The 20,474-nt window shown below is 46.6% G+C and overlaps 1 protein-coding gene across 1 annotated transcript; it reads right to left on the reverse strand.

The window, feature by feature from the left end:
* Positions 1-5,838: 5,838 nt before the first annotated feature.
* On the reverse strand, positions 5,839-6,833 carry LOC127044315 (olfactory receptor 52N2-like). The gene has a single exon (XM_050938965.1). The coding sequence runs from the start codon at positions 6,775-6,777 to the stop codon at positions 5,839-5,841; it is 939 nt and encodes a 312-aa protein (XP_050794922.1). The 5' UTR covers positions 6,778-6,833.
* Positions 6,834-20,474: the final 13,641 nt, after the last annotated feature.

Consider the following 20,474-nt stretch of genomic DNA (forward strand, 5'->3'; position numbering starts at 1 on the left):
TCACTGAGGACATTGAATTTAGCCTGTGTTATGAGAGGGGGAATGGCTATGCCCTTGATAATCAAGAGTGCTCTGTCCCAGTTTGACTGAACTCAGCATTGTGTGGGGTTCACAGTCTGAGAAGTTCCTCACACCTAATCTCTCATCACTTCATCACCCAGCTCTCTCCATTTCTGAGTTCCCTCTCTCTGACCATCGCCTGACTTCTTTCAGCATGACCCATCAGCCCCCACCTCCTATCCCCCTGCCACATGGCTTTTCTGTAACTCTTACATTACCAACTCAGCTGCTACTGCAGTTTTCTGATGCAAGGTGGATCTCCATTAGTCCTTGCGTGAACAGGGTTCTTCATCAGTTTGATGAACAGAAGCTGCAGTTTGAGATAGGTGACGACAACATTAAGAAACTATCATTTGTATAGTGTTATCATGAGTGAAATTTACCTGATTTTTTTTTGTGTTTTTTTTGGTTTTTATGTCCAATCCTTAAAGAAACCTGGAGAATAAACCAAATAAAGTCTGACTGTAGCAAACTAATTCAACACAAAATGTGGACACTGACTACCATCACTGAATGCTATTAGAAGTAAATACTATAATAATGCTAAAGTTGTTTTTTCATTATAAATGTTTTGGGCTACTTTGGGGCTTTTTTTAATGCCATTTTTTGATTGAAACACCTGCCAACCCTCAGTCGGGATACAGGTACCAGTATTTTGAATTTCATTGTCATCTCACATGTGTGTTGCTAATGTGAACAAAAGCCTGTTGTGGCTTGTAGCTTTTTTTTTTTTAAATCAAATCTGTAGTAGGTGTGTAACAAAAGCTATCATCTGTTATTTTATGTATAGACAAATTTGTTAATAAAAAAACCTTTCTTTGAAGAAAGCGATGGGGCTACTTTCAGGTGAGTTGTTAAATGACTTTGGGCTTCTAATGCAGTGGAAATCTGGCAACCCCAGCCAGATCCTGCAGCACTGCAGAGCTGAGGCAGAGCAGAGCAGCTGGGGAGAGCAAGGTAGGGCCATGGGATGAGGGCCCAGCAAAGGGAGATGTCGCCCGACAGGAGGGCCTTCAAGGTCTGACTCAGGGGTGGGGGTGACTTGAACCCAGTGTGAGGGCAGGTGCTGGGAAGAAGGGCCCTGCCACCTAAAATCTGTAGGTTCTGCTGGCCTTCTGTACCCGTGGGTGCCACTAGCAGTATCTTGTGGATATCTTCATTATACAAACTCCCTCTCACCCCCCACCCCCCGGCCATCTTTAGCAGTGAAATAGCTCACATGGTTACTCTTCCAATTATCTTTGCTGGGCTTCTGTGGCAACACCCTGATAGGGATGTACAGGGGCACAGCAATCCTCACAGGCTGTCTGCAAACGACCAAAGGCCAAAGGCAGAAATGATACAAATAGTGGAAAATGTATTTGGTATGTGTGATAGGTGCTGGTCAGTCATGGTATAATGCTGCACCTGTTCTATTTTGCTCATGATGGGAGAAATTCCTTTGCTAATAGAATCTCTAAAAACTTTAGAGGTTTTTCTTTATTTAAATGATAGCTGGCATTGTGGCGCCTTGTAGCAGAGTCCTGGGCTAAAATAATCAAAACTTTGCAACTATAAAGCAAAGTTAAGTGTGAGCAAGAGGCAGGCTCACAGAATCGGTCAAGAACAGAGCTGATATTGCAGAAACACACACTGCTAAGCAGTGTTAGGGATAAGAATATAGACACAAACACATTCCAGAAAGGTGGCACTAGAACACCTCTACAGCAAACACACTCCTCAATGAGCATAGGGACACGCTGATCCATCTTAAAGATAAGGTCAGGGATAACAGCATAATGGATGGAGATGTCCAAGGTAATGCGCAGTCCCTGGACACATCAATGGTAGACACCCTAATACTTCAAAGGATGCCATCCTGATACACCAGGAGCAATATGGGACTTGTTCAAATTGGTGTATAAAAATGTATGTCAGAGGACGTGTCTTTCTCTGGTGTAGGTGATAGTGGAAAGTCCTGCCACTAACTGAGCTCGTCCATTGCAACAGGCCTACACGTATTAGTGTATCTGTAACAACTGAGCAGGGCATTAGGACCACACTTCATTGTCAATAAACCTGACCAAATCCCTTCTCTACGAACTGAGTCCGTGGATTTATTGGGAAGATCAGTCGGCGCTGGCTGTAGGGGCTATGTGGCCAGAGTCAGTCCAGCACACAGCAAGAACATACACAAACAGCCAAACATCTGCAAACAGTGCACAATATGTAACTAACAGAGAACTGGTCCAACTCATTGAGGCACATCAAATGGGCTCAACTGAAGTTTTGGTCTTCAGCCCTTGGAATCAGTGTCCAGGGTGACCCTGGCTCAGAACCTCATCGAAGCATCAGAACCTCAACAAGACGTCAAATCCCTCCCCGGCTGCCACCTGTGCACCCGAGCGTGTTGTCCCCAGCACTGGAAACCTAACAATAAACCCCAGCCAAACCCACAATTCCCCCACACAGCAGCTGCACACATGCTGAGCCGGCAGAGGAAACTGTTCCAACAGGGGCTGTGGCAGGTTGGAATTGGGGGAAGCCTCATTTCCACCTCATACCTAAAACCCTGCTAGCAACAAAGCATTCAACTGTAGAATACATGGGGCTGGAGCGGGTTCATGAAGGAGGCAGCCAGGCATGTCACTGATGACCAGCATGGGCAATTCACCTTATGTAGTTTAGGCAGAGCTGCTGTGGAGCGTGCCCAAACATCTGGTCCATATTTTACTCCTCACAAGTAAAGAAACACCCGTTAAAGCATCACAGAGACTTGGAAAAGTATCAAAGCTCTCAGATTCTAGCAGAGACTTTAAGCTTCTGAGGTGGATCCTGCATTGGAAGAACAGAGCTTGGTGATTTTTCATAACACTTGGATGATCCACATCCCATCTCAGGAGGACACAGAGACTATTGGATGGGGATTCTGAGACAATAGTCTATATAACTCTCTTGCATTATCCCCATGTCCTGCACCTCAGCTTCGCTTTTTTGCTGGAGCCCAGGTCAGTGCTCTGTCTTGTCAAGTTTTTTCAGAAAGTGTTTCGCAGAGTGAAATTTTGGGGCTATTTTATGTAAAACCGTGACAAAGAGATGTTAATTGTTCCTGGTCAGTTTCAAGGAGAGAGAACCATACATCTGTTAATGGAGATTCCCTACATTCTAGGAAGGAAGGAAGGCTGGATGATGGTAAAGTACAAGTAGGATCTGATGAGAAACAGTCAAAGGGAAAAGATTCCCATAGTGAATGGCAATGAACATAGGGTAGGTTCAGAAATTAAAATAGTGAAAGAACAAGTTAAAATTTACTTAGCAAGTTAGATACATTCAGCAAACCAGTGGTTTTCAAACTGTTGTACTGGTGACCCCTTGCACAAGCAAGCCTCCGATTGCGACCCCTCCTATAAACTACCACAAAGATTTCACACAATTATAAATGCTAGAGGCAAAGTGGGGTTTGGGGTGGAGGCTGACAGTTTGTGATATGCCAAATTTTCCAAACACTCATACTATCTTGCTCTAGCGAATCATACAGGACACAGATCTGTAGGTCCCTTGCAATATAGCCAAATATTACAAATAATTATTGTTATGAATAGCATGTACTGGAATTCAGCAGAAACAAAACCCAAGAATATAAAATAATCAATGAAACCAATTTAAAAAAAAACAATAAAAAAAACTGATAGCAAGCTAGTAAACTGGCCTTATGGGCGAAATTCCCCACTAATTTTAGGTATCTGGGACAAAACTTCATATAAATGATAAAAGCTGAAATGTGTAGCTTTGGAGAGTGCACTTTCTGTGTAAAGTGAACGTAACATCGCTGCACAAGACAGTTTTCCATAGCCTGGTATCCTACATAACCTTTTTTCCTGTACATTTTATTATGGGATTATACACCTCTACCCCGATATAACGCGACCCTGTATAACACAAATTCAGATCTAACGCAGTAAAGCAGTAATGCAGTGCTCCGGGGCGGCAGGGGGGAACTGCGCACTCCAGCAGATCGAAGAAAAGTTCCATCTGTTCCGGTGGCCCCTACCAACTTCCCTGGCCTCCTCGCCAGCAGCCGCAGGAGTCCCACAGCTGGTGTAGGAGCCATCAAACAAAGAACAGAGGCGTGCAAATGCCAGAGATGATTAATTGACGTAAAGTCCAAAGAAGGAGAGAAAGTGAACTAGGGAGATTAGAATAAGCAAAGCTGTGTCTCAATCTTGCTCATTTACATTGGAATATGACAAGAGATTTTCATTCTCAGAGTGCAGTGAGCAGGCAGATGCAGTTTTCTGCTTTCCTTGCAGACAGTTTTCCAGTGGTTTGAGAGACCTTGCTGTGATGGGTTGGACACCCTGGGATGTCACCTGGTGTTCTGGGACACCTCTGAGTCAGAGTCTTCTACTAGCCTGGGATGCCCTTTAGCCCTATCTTGCTGAGCCAGGCACTAAAGCTTCTTCTAGCAGAGTTTACAGGCAGGGCCACCCCCGGCTTCAGTTATAGACACTGAGGTCAGTTCTTGAAAGATTCTGTTTAAGGGATTTGTCACAGCACCCAGATGTCCACTCCCCTTTGGAGAACAAACCCAAAATTATATGAAATCTGTCGCCCTCACAACGACTGGCAGGCCGCCCCTCGTGGCTTGCCACTCCAGGCACATGCTTGCTGTGCTGGTGTTTGGAGCCGCCCCAGATTATAAACGAGAAATAAATTTATTAACTATGGAAAGGCGTATTTTAGGTGGACAAAGAGATAGCAACTAGAACAAAGCAGGTCACTAAGAAAATAATGGAAGCAAGAGATCTAAACTAGATTCCCTAAAGAACTGGCTCCAAATAATAATTTCTCACCCTAGTTTCTGTTTCAGGTAGAGTCCACTGCCAGATTTCCACTGCATTACTCGATCAAAGTCACTTAAAAACTCACCTGAAAGTAGCCCAATCTATTTATTGAAACAAAGTTACTTTTATTCACACATTTCTCTATACATAAAATAAGAAATGAAAGCTTTTGCTACATACCTTCTACAGATTTGACTACAAGCCTAAGCAGGATTTTGTCCACATTAGCAACACCTCTATGAGATAACAATTAAATCAGACTCAAAAACCCCAGTACTGATGCTTGCATCCCGATTGACAGATGGCAGGTGATTCCAACCAAAAATGGCAAATGGCAGCATTAAAAATGACCCCAAAGTAGCCCAAATCATTTGTAATGAAATAACAATAGCATTATTATATTATTTATTTCTAATTCCATTCAGGGATGGTAGTCAATGTCCACCTTTTGTGTTGAATTAGTTTGGTACAGTCAGCCTTTTTTGGTTTATCCTGCAGGTTTCCTGTAGGATAAAGTAAAGAAAACCAGGTACATTTCATTCACCGGAGAACTGTAAAATTGATAAGGAAGCTGAGCATTTTAGTTTCTTACTTTTCTCTTCAAATTGCAGCTTCTGTTCATCAAACTGATAAAGAACTTTGTTCACATGGAGACTAAGGGAAAACTACCTGGTTGTGTCAGCGCCACGGAAAGGCTGAGTAGCAGGGTGTGTGGGGGTTGAGTGCTGATGAGTGGCAATGAAAGAAGTCAGGTGATGGTCAGAGAGTGGGAACTCAGCAAAGGAAAGAAAGCAGCGCTTGATGATGGAGTGATAAGACATTAGGTGTGAGGAACTTCTCAGACTGAACTTCCACAATGCTGAGCTCAGCCAAACGGGGGCAGTGCACCCTTGATTAATGAGGAGATAGCTTTTCCCCTCTTGTCACAATGGTTTGAAATCAGTGGCCCAGGTGATCACCATCTGCAGGTGTATTTGCACAATTTCTCCCGAAGCTCTTTGGTTTTGACTCCATAAATGATAGGGTTGAGCATGGGGGGCATGAGGAGATGGAGGTCAGCAAAGATGACGTGGCCATGCAGAGCAATGTCCTGAACAAAACGCTGTGTTAGGCAGTAGAAGAGGCTGGGAGTATAATACGTCAGCATCACACAGATGTGGGCTGTGCAGGTGTTGAGGGCTTTATGGTGGGCTTCATTGGAGGACATTCTGAGGATGGCCTTGATGATCAGACCATAAGACAAGGCAATGAACATCAGGTCTAAACCAGTGACTAGAAACAGTATCACCAAGCCATATATGCTGTTCACTGTGATGTCCCCACATGAGATCTTTGCCACAGTTATAGGGTCGCAATGTGTGTGTGGGATGATGCGGTTCGCACAGAACGGCAGCCTGGTTAGGAGCAAGGGCAGAGGCAGAACGAAGAGAATGGATTTGATCAAACCTAAAAGCCCTAGCTTAACTATTCGTGCATTGGTGAGGATGGTGGCATATCTCAGAGGGTTACATATGGCAACGTAGCGATCGAAGGCCATTGTCATGAGGATGGTTGAGTGCATAACAGTAAACACGGGAAGGAAAAATGACTGGGTGAGGCAGCCATGCACAGTAATGGTTTTCAAATTGAACCAAAATATGCACAGTGCTTTTGGCACAACGGAAGTAGAGCTGGTGATCTCTGTGAGGGCCAGCATGCAGAGCAGCAGGTACATTGGCTTGTGCAGGGTCTGCTCTTTGTTTACAACAAACAGAAGCATTAAATTTTCCAACAGGCCGATAATGTAGAACATTGCGAAAGGGATGGAAATCCAGACATGAGCAGCTTCCAGACCAGGGATGCCCATTAAGATGAATGATGAAGGGTCAGATAGGGTGAGGTTGAAAGCTACCATGAAGTTCTCACTGTGTCAATCGAGCTCAGAAATGTTCAAACTTCCTGTGAAGAGAGAGAAGCACAGTGAGGGGGGTTACACAGTTTAAAAGAAATAGTAGGGTAAATATTTTATAGTTATTAACAGTCAAGAAAGGGGGGCGAGTAGTGAGGTGCCAACATTTATATATGACATGAGATTATTTTGGCTATATTCAAGTCTAGAGAAGTTCTCAGATGGAGCAAACTATGCCTTGTGAAACCCTGCTCCCAGTGCAAGCATGGAGAGAAACTCAACAAAATGTTGGATCCAGGAGTGGAATTGGGAAACCAACATCCAGATGTGGGGTGATGTCAGAGACAATCTGCTACTGTGCCACTGTGATCTAGGTGCTGCACGTCTCCATCCCCTCCATACACACACACAGACCTGGATCTCCTCTGGTGAGTTTTACAACCCTGCCTGGTTTCCTCTGAGACAGAAACATGGTTTTATTTTTACTGCTTTTCGGTTCTTCTCATCCTCTCCAGAACCAGAGATGTAGTGGTACGAAAAGAGCAGACTCCTCTCTCCCCCACAAAAAGAATTGTTCTTCTAATTGTTCTGAACATCTAAGCCTGTGGGTTTGAGATTTGAGCAACTCTCCTGTCAGTTCTTTGGTCCAAATGAGCTCACCCATCCTTAGAGGCCACAGGAGGCCTCCAGTTGAAGTCACTGGAGGATCATAGTGGTTGTAAATCTGACCATTTATCTAAGCCCCTACATGTGAATGTAGGGTCCTCTCAGTGGGCCAAAATTTCACCCTTTAACCTCTTTATCTTTCAGCTCTGAGCTGTGGAAATTACAGACACTGGTCCTGCTACAGAAAGTCCTATTCTGTTAGGGTGCTGAAAGAGTCTGAAGTAACCCCCCCATCAGGTTATGTGAAATTCTGAGACCAGATATGAAAGATGTGGATTCCGAAACACAAGGGACCTGATTTTGCTTTGAGGGAGGCCATTGTCAATTTGGAGTGACTGACTGAAGGCAGAATGTGAGAGCAGAATCTGGCCAGTGTCTGACCCATTCTTGCGATAACACCGATACCCACTGCAAAGGCTTTGGCTGAACCTCCTAAAAGGACAGTGAAGTTGCTGAATTGGAAAAGTTGAGCGAATCAGAAAAAAACTACAGAAAGCTACTCAAACAGATAGAAGGGCAAAGTAAGAGACAAGGAATTGATCTTAAAAAAAATAATTGTCTGAACTATTTCTAACACATTTGTAGCTCCAATTTTACCAAGTAAATCCCTTGATGTTTCTCATAATACTAAACAGTCCAAGTAGCTGTCCTGCTGAATCCCTGCCCAATGGTTCTTGATTTGAACTCCTAAACAGTTCCTTAGCCCTCACCACTAACTTTAAAGCAGAAACAGGCAACTCACCAAAATCCTGCTCAGCAGAGAGAGGAAATAAACTTTCAGTGACAAGAATGCAGAGCCCTGAGAATCAGTGTATGAATCTCATGTCTGACACTCAGCGTGCTGGGCAGCGACCTTTATCATTTCCCTGTACAGTCCCTGCAGATGCTCAGATTGGCCAGGACTCCCAAAGAATTCCCTCAGCTCCATTAGCAGCGGGAGAGTTAAAAAAATAGACCCCAGAGAGCTTCAGCCTGACAGCTTCCCCTAGGAGTGATGAAATAATTTGCTGATGAAAGAGGCTCAGATTGTCAGGGCAAACTGAGTCTTGCAGACATTTCAGCCTAGCAATTACTATGGTTCTTCAGTGTACTACCATTTGCACTATATGTGGGAATGCAGCCACAAGATACGGGACCGAAACCTCTTTTCAATTGATCATAGCAGCGTACCGCTGTATATCGCCCAGGCAGTTGTAATATCCAGAACATTAGCCTCTGAAATTCATTGCCACCCTCTAGAGGCCAAAGAACAGGATCTTGAATTGATGCAGGCCGGAGGGCACGGAAAAGGTTTTCTTTTCTCAGGACTCTGACATCAAAGGTGCTTCCCAGGATCCATTTGTGAGGTCTAACGAGGATGCATATCTATCAGCTCTGTACTGTTCTAACCACTCATCTGCTCTCTGCACCAATAAGCATCACATTTCAATACTGTGTTGATCTTTCCAAAACGGATTCAGAAATGGGTTTTTCTATCTTGCTGCAGAACTGGTACCATAGGATTTCTCCACTCACTGTGTGATTCCTTCACTACTCCCAAGGCCAAAATGACCTGGAGTTCATCTCACAAGGTATCCCACATTTTATGGGAGATACAGCCACGAAGTTTGCCTGATGTTTTGCCGTGGGCCATTTGAGTGTGGTGTTATTTGAAATAGGAATGCCTTGCTGGGGCGAGTACACAGTGGTAAGAGATCAAACAAGTCTTATTGAACTACCTAAGGGCTTACCTAAGCCACGCAAGTATAAACAGCTGACACCAGGCATTAGAGGACTTTCCCTTCACTCTCTCACCTGATTCTTGTCACACACACACAGAAAGCAGAAGACCAGAAGTCCCAAGTGCAGGCAATGTGATGTTTATTCACGTTAATGTCCAGCAAGCACATGTACCAGAAATCTGAGACCGCAGAACCTTGTTTCCCAGTGTCCCTTCTCAGCTCTGATGCCACAGAGCGTCTACCTGTATCCTCCCTTCTCAACCCTGATGCCATAGAGCCTTGTTTCCCAGTGTCCCGACCTCCCCACTCCTTGGCACACATAATGATCTTATCTGTTCCATTATACCAACAAATCCATGTGGCCAGGCAGAAACAACACACGCAGTGTCTTTGTCCTTTTCTCACATGCATTGGCAAAAGTTATAAGAATATATAGATATAAGAGTATCAAAATTCAAATGGTCAAACAAGACCCAGAATTCTATCTCAGATGAAGATACAGGCCTGAATCTTACATAGTCACTAGCATGTCTAACACTCCACCTGATTTTTGTTTCTCTTTTCCTCTGGGACCCTGCTGCCCAGGTGTCCCGGGAAGAGCATAGGGCATAGGGTGGCACATTTCCTGAAAGGGCCAGGTATCAAGGTGGAATGTGTTGGTGCTCCATTTGCCCCACTACCCCCTGTGCAGTATGATGTCCTGCATCTTCCCTCATACACACATACTGCAAGTTTTCAAATTAGAGTTCCAGACTTCCCGCAGCAATGGACCTGAGAAGGTTGGGTCTGGGCTATCTGTTACACTACGCTGGAGGGCCTATATCGCTTTATGTGTTACAATTAGCAGTTGTGCTTCTTGGATCTGTGCCCTCCATAAACACCACAGTACACATTGCACAATTAGTATACATACTAATAGGCCAATAGCTATAATAACCCACAGTAATGCTGAGAGCCCTGACCGTTGCAAAATTGTCCATCAGCTGGGCCACCACCAGAAGCACTGCTTCTCCTCTTTGGACAAGGTTAAGATTCTTTTAACACTATTCTGGAGAATAAATTATTAATGTGTCCAATTGTTGGCTGGTCCATCCAGCTGCTCCTGCAGGCTTTGCATGCTTTTGCTCATATCATGAGGGCTAGCTCAGTGGTTTGATCATTGGCCTGCTAAACCCAGGGTTGTGAATTCAATCTTTGGGGGGGTCATTTGGGGGCACTGGGGTAAAAATCTGGGGTTTGGTCTTGCTTTGAGCAGGGGGCTGGACTAGATGACCTCCTGAGGTCCCTTCCAACCCTAATATTCCATGATTCTATGAATAGCCACATAATAATATAATCCAGGAGTCAGCAACCTTTCAGAAGTGCTGCATCAAGTCTTCATTTATTCACTCTAATTTAAGGTTTCGCGTGCTGGCAATACATTTTAACATATTTAGAAGGTCTCTTTCTATAAGTCAATATTATATAACTAAACTATTGTATGTGTAAGCAGAGTCAGGATGAGCTCTACTCTGACATCTGGTGGTGAATTATGGCGATTGTGGAAAAGAATTTCAGAGGCTGATTGTGTTTGCATAGGCACATCCACTCTGCCTAGCATAGCCCACGACAGCCTAAAATGGTTACTTTCACAGCTGTGGGATCCCCAATTTCTTTGCTATTGGGGCAGGAGGAATAAAGTGTTGTCACCCTGATTAAGTAAATGAGGAACTATGAAACTGTTTCATGATAAAGGGCTTTACTATCAACTAAATTGCACTTGCTAGACAAGGGACATGGGTTCCAAAACCCAGTGAATTGAGAGAGGCTGGGGATAGATATCTGTATCTGGTGGTGTAGGTGCCTCGTGTGAGCTAGAAGCACCAATTCCACCTACTCCTCTCTCCACTGTGGTACATCAGAGTTGATTTTTGATTCCCTTAAGAATCTAGATACAGGTTACTGAGCTGAACTCACTATGGGCTAATGCTTCACTAGCACTGGGGCTCCCCTACTGTGAGCTGAAATCACTAAAGAGCTGGAATTGCTGAGCTAAGAGTACTTTGCTAACTAATGGGGGAGCCTGAAGCTATACTGTGGAACAGAGCAGCTGGCAGAGCAGAGTGGAGCAGTTTGTGGAACCACGGAGTGAGTGGAGCCGAGCAGCTTGTGGGGACAGCTGGAGCGGATCACGGGACAGCTGGTGGAGCAGAGCAGCTTGCAGAGCGAAGCAGCTGTGGGACGGGTGGAGAGGCCCACAGAGTGAGCGAAGCTGAGCAGTTTGCGGGGACGGCTGGAGTGGATCACGGGACGGCTGGCGGAGCAGAGCAGCTGGCGGAGCGGAGCTGAGGGGAGCGGAGCAGTTTGTGAGGAAGGCTGGAGGAGCAGAGTGGAGTGGCTGGTAGAGCGGAGCAGTTCGTGGAGAAGGCGGAAGCAGAACCCTATGGAGAGGCAGGACAGTTGGCCCCAGATCAAGTAAGGTGTCCCTTCTACCCAGGCTGGTGTGGGGGACCTCTGCAGATGGACTCTCAAACTCTGGGGCTCCACTGACCTCCGACAGAGACTTTTGGATTATGGGACTTTTGGGACTCTGGGTGATCTTTCGATTGCTGGACTCTAGGGAGATTTGGGGTATTGGACTTTGGAGTCTTGGGGTGATTTGGGGGTGGCTGGACTCAAGAGCCCAGGGAGAAGGACACGGCCCAATTTCCTGGGGTGGGTCTTTGCTCACGGTTTGGTCTATGAACTCTCGTTAAGGTGCTTTCCCAATTTAATGCTTGTTGTTTATCTCATGTAATTAAACCTTTTCTGCTACACCGAGGCTCTGTGCTTGCGAGAGGGGAAGTATTCCCTCTTCGAGGCAGCTTGGGGTGTGTGTAATATTTTACCAGGTCACGGGGTGGGGGCTCGAGCTGGTTTTGCATTACGTTGTAGGGAAGGGACCCCTGTGTATTGAACCCGGCCCTGCTGCTATCAATCCGGCCTGGCAGAAGGGTTACAGATGTAAAGTAAACAAGGTTTTCAAAATGTTTAAGAAGCATCATTTAAAATTAAATTAAAATGCTGATCTTATGCTGCCAGCCTGCTCAGCTCGCTGCCATCCTGGGGTCTGTTCACCTAGGCCAGCAGCGGGCTGAGCAGGGCGTGTGGTTGGGACACCAGACCTGGGGGTGGGGTTCAGGGGTCAGGGCAGAAGGCTGGGGGAGGTGGTTCAGGGATCGGGGCAGAGGGCTGGGGTGTAGGGCAGAAGGCTGTGTGGGGGAGTCAAAGGTTAGGAAAGAGGCTGGGGGTGTGGGGGTGCAGGGCAGAAGGCTGGGGGTGTGAGGGGGTTCAAGGGTCAGGGCAGAGGGGTGGGAGGGTGCAGGGCAGAAGGCTGGATGTGTGGGGGGATCAGGACAGAGGGATGGGACAGAAGGCTGGGTGTGTGTTGGTGTGGGTGGGTCCGGGGCAGAGGGCTGGGGGTATGTGGGGTGCAGAGTATAAGGCTGGATGTGCGTGGGGGGTTCATGGCAGAGGGATGGGGCTGTGGGGGTGCAGGGCAGAAGGCTGGGTGTGTGTTGTGGTAGAGGGGTTCATGGCAGAGGGCCTGGGAGTGCAGAGGGGTGCAGAGCAGAAGGCTGGGTGTGTGTTGGGGTGGGGGGGTTCGGGGCAGAGGGCTGGGGGTATGTGGGGTGCAGGACAGAAGGCTGGGTGTGTGTTGGGGTGGGGGGGTCCGGGGCAGAGGGCTGGGGGTATGTGGGGTGCAGAGCAGAAGGCTGGGTGTGTGTTGGGGTGGGGGGTTCAGTGCAGAGGGCTGGGGGTATGTGGGGGTGCAGGGCAGAAGGCTGGGTGTGTGTTGGGGTGGGGGGGTTCAGTGCAGAGGGCTGGGGGTATGTGGGGTGCAGGGCAGAAGGCTGAGTGTGCGTGGAAGTTTCATGGCAGAGGGAAGGGGCTGTGGGGGTGCAGGGCAGAAGGCTGGGTGTGTGTTGGGGTGGGGGGGTTCAGTGCAGACAGCTGGGGGTATTGTGGGGTGCAGGGCAGAAGGCTGGGTGTGTGTTGGGGTAGAGGGGTTCAGTGCAGACAGCTGGGGTATGTGGGGTGCAGGGCAGAAGGCTGGGTGTGTGTTGGGGTGGGGGGGTTCAGTGCAGACGGCTGGGGGTATGTGGGGTGCAGGGCAGAAGGATGGTGTGTGTTGGGTGGCTCACAGCAGGGGCCTGGAAGGGATGTGCCCTGTTCCACCCCCTTCCCCGAGGCTCCGTCCCCACCTCTCTGTCTCCTCTCCTCCCCCTCCCCCTCGCTAGGGCCATCAGCTGATTGGCGCAGGGACGGAGAGGGGGAGGGGCAGGACAGCACCGCACTGGGGGAAGAAGCGAGGGAGGGAGGAAGCTTGGCTGCAGCAGGACCAACCTTCTGCCTCCTGCCCCCACAGGGGAGAGTCGGGGGGGGCTGAGTTAGGCTGGGGCCCAGGACCATGGCAGGCAGCTGCAGGCTGTAGGTTGCCGACCCCGATATCATCACTTAAAATCTATCTTTTGTGTTCATTAAATTTAACTGTTTATCTGAACCAGTCAGTTTCCCTGAAGTGTGTGGTAAATCCGCTCAGGTTTACAAACGCTGGGGTATGTGCACTTTCCATTGGTGAAGTGGGGAACCAATCAATAAACCTGCACTGCCCACCTTGAACTTTGCAAGACAGTATATTCCTGAGGGACAGTGCTGGGAGCTGGGGGGATTTGGCTAGTGAATTATTTGTGTGATACATGAGTGGCTCTGTGAACATTCATGCAATCTAGGTTGGTGTGGGGCTTCACATGCTGTTGTGCTGAGTGATAACAGGGCCTGGTGGGGTTTGCTGCTTGTCACTAGCAAAGTATTTTGTGATACACCTGTCATGGTATCAACCCCCACTCTGAACCTTAGCGTCCAAAAGATGGGGTACCAGCATGAATTCCTCTAATCTCAATTACCAGCTTTGTACTTGTAGCTCTGCCACCAACCCGGAATTCCAGTGCCTGGTACACTCTGGTCCCCACAAAACCTTGCCCGGAGACCCCCAAGACCCAGTCCCTCTGGATCTTAACACAAGGAAAGTAAAACCTTTCCCTCACCGTTGCCTCTCCCAAGCTTCCCCTCCTTGGGTTACCCTGGAAGATCACTGTGTGATTCAAACTCCTTGAATCTCAAAACAGAGAGGAAAATCCACCTTCCCCCCTCCTTCTCTCTCCCCCATCCAGACTCTCCCTGACAGAGAAAGTAATCCTAACACAGAGAGAAAATTAACCTTTCTCTCCCCCTTCCCTGGTGGATCCAGACCCAGTCCCCTAGGGTCTCACCAGAATAAAAAAACAATCAGGTTCTTAAACAAGAAAAGCATTTAATTAAAGGAAGAAATAACAGTAAAAATTATCTTTGTAAATTTAAGTTGGAATATGTTACAGGGTCTTTCAGCTATAGACACTGGGAATACCCTCTCCGCCTAAGTATACAAGTACAAATTAAAATCCTTCCAGCCAAATACACATTTGAACTCCTTCCAGACAAATACACATTTGCAAATAAAGAAAACAAACATAAGCCTAACTCGCCTTATCTACCTAGTACTCACTAGTCTGGACATATAAGAGCCTGTATCACAGAGATTGGAGAGAAACCTGGTTGCACATCTGGTCACTCTCAGAACCCAGAAAGAACAACAACCAAAAACTAACAGCACACACAAAACTTCCCTCCCTCAAGATTTGAAAATATCCTGTCCCCTGATTGGTCCTTTGATCAGGTGACAGCCAGGTTCACTGAACTTGTTAACCCTTTACAGGCAAAAAGAGACATGAAGTACTTCTGTTCTATTAATCCTTAACTATCTGTTTATGACACCTAATATTCAACCTAAACCTCCCCCACTGCACTTGAGACCATTACTCCTTGTTCTGTCATCAGGTACCACTGAGAACCATCTAGATTCATCCTCTTTGGAACCCTCTTTCAGGTAGTTGAAAACAGCTAACAAATTCCCCCTCATTTTTCTCTTCTGCAGCCTAAACAATCCCAGTTCCCTCAGCCTCTCCTCATAAGTCATGTGCTCCAGACCCCTAATCATTTTTGTTGCCCTCCGCTGGACTCTTTCCAAGTTTTCCACATCCCTCTTGTAGTGTGGGGCCCAAAACTGGACACAGTACTCCAGATGAGGCCTCACCAATGTCGAATAGAGGGGAATGATCACATCCTTGATCTGCTGGCAATGCCCCTTCTTATACAGCCCAAAATGTCGTTAGCCTTCTTGGCAACAAGGGCACACTGTCGAGTCATATCCAGCTTCTTGTCCACTATAACCCCTAGGTCTTTTCTGCAGAACTGCTTCCTAGCCATTCGGTCCCTAGTTTGTAACAGTGAATGGGATTCTTCCGTCCTAAGTGCAGGACTCTGCACTTGTCCTTGTTGAATCTCATCAGGTTTCTTTTGGTCCAGTCCTCTAATTTGTCTAGGTCTCTCTGTCCCTCTGTGGTTGTTTGCTTTACCGCTGTGTTCTCACCCCAACAGGACACACATACCTAAAATACCACCATAGTGAAATGGCCCTCGGGCAACAGATTAGGTAAACTGCATGGCTGTTCCCTCATAAAAATGGAGGATTTCATGTGAGATGAACTCCAGGTCATTTTGGCCCTGGGAGTGGTGAAGGAATCACACAGTGAGTGGAGAAGCCCCATGGTACTAGTTCTGATGCAGGATAGCACAACTCATTTTTGCATCAATTTCTGAGAGACCAAAACAGTATTGAAATTTGATGCTTACCTGATGCAGACAGTAGATGAACTATTATAACAGTTAGGAGTAGCCAGATATATATCCACTTTTGAGTTCAAAAAGGATACTGGGAAATACCTTTGATGCCAGAATCCTGGCAGAAGAAAGCATTTTCCATGCCCTTTGGCCTGCATCAATTCAGGATCACGTCATTTGGTCTCCACAGGGTGGCAGTGAATTAGAGGCTAATGGACTGGATATTACAACTGCATGGGAAGCATGCAATGGTACGCTGCTATCATCAGCTGAAAATGGTTTTTGGTCCCATATCTTGTGGCACCATTCCCACACATAGAGCAGATGGCGGTACGTTACACAGAGAAAAAAAGCTGTCTTCAATTGCTAGGCTGAACAGTCTGCAAGACTCAGTTTGCCCTGACAATCTGAGCTCCTGGTTTTGCTGAATCATTTCTTCATTCCCTAGGGAGGCTCTCAGGCTAAAGTTCTCCAGGATCTATTTTCTGCTCTTCCCTCTGTTCATGGATCCGAGGGAATTGCCTGGGAGTCCTGGCCAACCTGAGAGTCCGCTGGGACTGTACAGGGAAATCATAAAGATTGTTCTCCAGAACACCAGTTGTGAGACATGAGATTCATACACTCATTCTCAGGGCTCTGCTTTGCTGTCTCAGTAAGAAGATTTCCTCTCTCTGCTGAGCGGGATTTTGGTGAGTCTCCTGTTTCTGCATTAAAGTTAGTGCTAAGGGCTCAGGAATGGTTTCAGGGTTCAGTGAGGAAAGAGGAATCAGGCCTAGACAAGCAGGCAGGCAACAGATAAAAAAATCGGAAGACAGGTTGGGAGCCTAAGGGGAATAGTGGCAGGAGTGAGGGAAGCAGTAAATTCAGGCATGGGGAATTCAGATCCCTGGAACAATACTTGGAATGCTAAAATCTGAGTAAATGAAGGTGTCATTTTGGGAAATAAGCAAGTAATTATAAAAAGAGTAAAAAGTTAACTCTGCAGAGACTGGAGGGAATTAAGCAGTTAAAACTTGTAAAAATGTTTTAAAAAGTGTTATAGAAGAAAATTCTTGGCTTCTTTGTAGCTATTCTAAAGGGAAAAGGCAAAACTTGCAGGAACAGTTTGATAGAGCAGTCAACAATTGGACACATTTACAGTATATACTCCAGAATGGTGTTAAAAGAATCTTAACCGTGTCCAAAGAGGAGAAGCAGAGCTTCTGGTGATGGCCCAGGTGATGGACAATTTTACAACAGTCAGGGCTCTCAGTGTTACTGTGGCTTATTATGGCTATTGGCCTATTAGTACGTATACTAATTCTGCAATGTGTGCTGTGGTGTTTAAGGAGGGCACAGATCCATGAAGCACAACTGCTAATTGTAACACAGCGGTGTAGGTCCTCCAACACAGTATAACTGATAGCCCAGACCCAACCTTCTCAGGTCCATTGCTGCGGGAAGTCTGGAACTCTAATTTGAAACTTGCAGTCTGCCCGTATGAGGGAAGGTGCAGGACATCATACTGCACAGGGGGTAGTGGGGCAAATGGAGCACCAACACATTCCACCTTGATCCCTGGCCCTTTCAGGAAATGTGCCATTCTATGCCCTATGCTCTTCCCGGGACACCTGGGCAGGAGGGTCCCAGAAGAAAAGAGAAACAAAAATCAGGTGGAGTGTTAGACGTGCTAGTGACTGTGTAAGAATCAGGCCTGTATCTTCACCTGAGGTAGAAATCTGGATCTTGTTTGCCCGTTTGTTTTTTGATACTCTGACAATTAGCGGCGACCCCGAACAGTTAGTAGAAATTGGCTATTTCATGGACACAGTAGCCTGAACTTTTGAACTGTCTTTCTTTATCAGTCTTGAGGCAGTTGGAGCTGGTCCTAAGCTGGTTTTTGCTGAGCAGATTGCAGAAGTGCAGGGTTTGCTAACCACCAATCAAATGCTAACATGACCGAAGCCTGTGTAAGAGTGTGTATAAGAGATTCTTGGATTTTATATAAAGTAAAGTTTTTTGTACCTAGGTACAAAATTCTCCTTTCTTCTGCAAAATAAAGCAATCTTTCCTTATCCCTGTCTAGCTGTCATTGGCTCTCAGCTAGGCAGACCCGACATTTTGGTAACAATACTCATATCTTTATATTCTTATATCTTATGCCAATGCATGTGACAAAAAGAAAAAACACCGTGTGTGTTTCTGCCTGGCCATATGGATTTGTTAGTATAGTGGAACAGATAAGATAATTATGCCTGCTAAGGAGAGTGGAGGTTGGGACACTGAGAAACAAGAGTCTGTGGCTTCAGATCTGGGAAGGGGGGATACAAGTAAAGGCTCTGTGGCATCAGAGCTCAGAAGGGACACTGGGAAACAAGGTTCTGCGGTCTCAGATTTCTGGTACATGTGCTTGCTGGACACTAACGTGAATAAACATCACATTGCCTGCACTTGGGACATCTGGTTTTCTGCTTTCTGTCTGTGTGACAAGAATCAGGTGAGAGGGTGAAGGGAAAGCCCTCTAATGCCTAGTGTCTGCTGTTTGGACTTGCGCGGCTTAGGTAGGCCCTCAGGTAGCTCAATTTGGGTGTGTGGCAGAAGCGTAGCTAGTGGGGTTCAGTGGAAGCAGCTGCTTCCCCTCAGGGCAGCAGGTGCGGAAGCGGCTTCTGCCGGCCGGCCTCGCCTACACACACGCACAACCATAATGGATCCTGGAAAGGGGCAGGCAGATGCACCTGAGGAGAAGAGGGGGCTGCTCTTTGGCTCAGGGGCTCAGCCCTAAGCGCCTTCCCCAGCCCCCCTCCCTTGCTAATGCAGTGGGGCGAGTGGGAGGGCGAAAGCCACATGGCCTTTAGGATCCGTCCTGGCTGGTGATTCCCATGTGGAGCACGTCAAGTGCTGAGAGCAGGCCGGGGACAGGGGGCGGTGCAGGACGGAAGGTGAGCGAGGCGGAGGGAGGGACGGTTGGGGGGTTTGGCCAGAGGAGGAGCCAAGGGAGGGTGACTTTTTTATGTTTGCTCCTCCGACACTGAAAACCTGGCTATGCCACTGGTGTGTGGCACCATCTGCTGTTGTTTTCCGTGATAAAAGGGCCTGGAGAGGCTGAATCACCAGCAAAGTGGTGTGGAAAAGGGCCAGCTCTGCTGGGTGATTAGATTCTCATGCCCAACGCCCCGACTGCAACCCTGGGGGTGACAAACCCATCAAACTCATACCTTTTTATGCAAGCACCTGGGAGAGAACTGTCAACCAAACAAAAGATGCAGATATAGCAGTGTTTCTTTCCTTTACCGACTGTATTCTCACCCTGTCATGGTATAAATCCCCACTCTGAAACCTTAGAGTTCCAAAAAGCATGGGGTACAGCATGAAATCCTCTAAGCTTAACTATCAGCTTAGTCCTGTATGCTGCCACCCAACTAGAACTTGAGTGCTGGTACACTCCTGATGGTCCACCAAAACCTTCCCTGGGGACCCTAAGGTGAACCCCGCATTCCCTCATGGATCTTAAACACAAGGAAAGTAAACCCCTTTCCCCCACCGTTGCCTCTACCAGGCTTCCCTCCACTCCCTGGGTTACCCTGGAAGATCACTGTGATTCAAACTCCTGTGAATCTTACCACAAGAGGGAAATGCACCTTCCCCCCGCCTATTTCTCTCCCTGTCTCCCACCAATCTCCTGGTGAGTACAGACTACAATTCCCTTGAGCCTCAACAAGGTGAAAAATCATCAGGTCTTAAAAAAGAAAAAGTTTTTAACAAAGAAATTAAAAAGTAAAAGTTGTCTCTGTAATTAAGATGGTTAAGGGTTACAGGGTGTTTCAGACTTATAGACCTAGAGAGAAGCCCTTCCCCCCCAGCACATAATACAAATTAAAATCCTTCCAGCAAAATACACATTTGCAAATAAAGAAAAAATCAAAAAGACTAAACCCACCTTCTACTGGTACTTACTATTTTTTAGAATAAAAATTAAGATAGAGCCTGTGGGTACGTCTGTTACTTCAGAACCCAGAGAGAACAAACAGACAAAACAAACCAACACAAAACAAAGCACTTCCCTCCACTGAGACCCGAAAGCATCCTGTTTTTTGATTGGTCCTACTGGGATCAGGTGTCCAGGCTCATGCTTGTAACCCTTTACCAGATAAAAGAGACATCAACCCCCAACCATCCGCTCATGACACACCGACAGCAGAGCATACCTATTTAAAGTACCAACAAACGTAAATGGCTAAGTGTAACACATCAGGGCAAACTCCATGGCTTCGTCACCCCATAAAAATATGGCACTACCTTGTGAGATGAATTCCGTCAGGTCATTTGTACTTGGATTGAAGAATCAAAGATTGATCGGAGAAACCCATGTTGCTAAGTTCATACTTAGGATGGAAAAACCCATTTCTGCTTGATTTTGGAAAGATCAACACAGTATTGAAATGTCATGCTTATTGATGCTTATCCACTTTAGATCTCACGAAGGAATACTGGCAAGGACCTTTTATGTCAGAATCCTGAGAGAAGAAAGCCTTTTTCCATGCCTCTTCGACTTGCATCAATTCAATATAGATTCATTTGGCCTCCATCGGGTGGCAATGA

The sequence above is a fragment of the Gopherus flavomarginatus genome, chromosome 1, assembly GCF_025201925.1.
Source record: "Gopherus flavomarginatus isolate rGopFla2 chromosome 1, rGopFla2.mat.asm, whole genome shotgun sequence".
NCBI lineage: Eukaryota > Metazoa > Chordata > Testudines > Testudinidae > Gopherus > Gopherus flavomarginatus.

What these genes read in the sequence shown, in the direction of transcription:
- LOC127044315 (XM_050938965.1), bottom strand. Translation starts at nt 6,777, where the DNA reads ATGGTAGCTTTCAACCTCACCCTATCTGACCCTTCATCATTCATCTTA.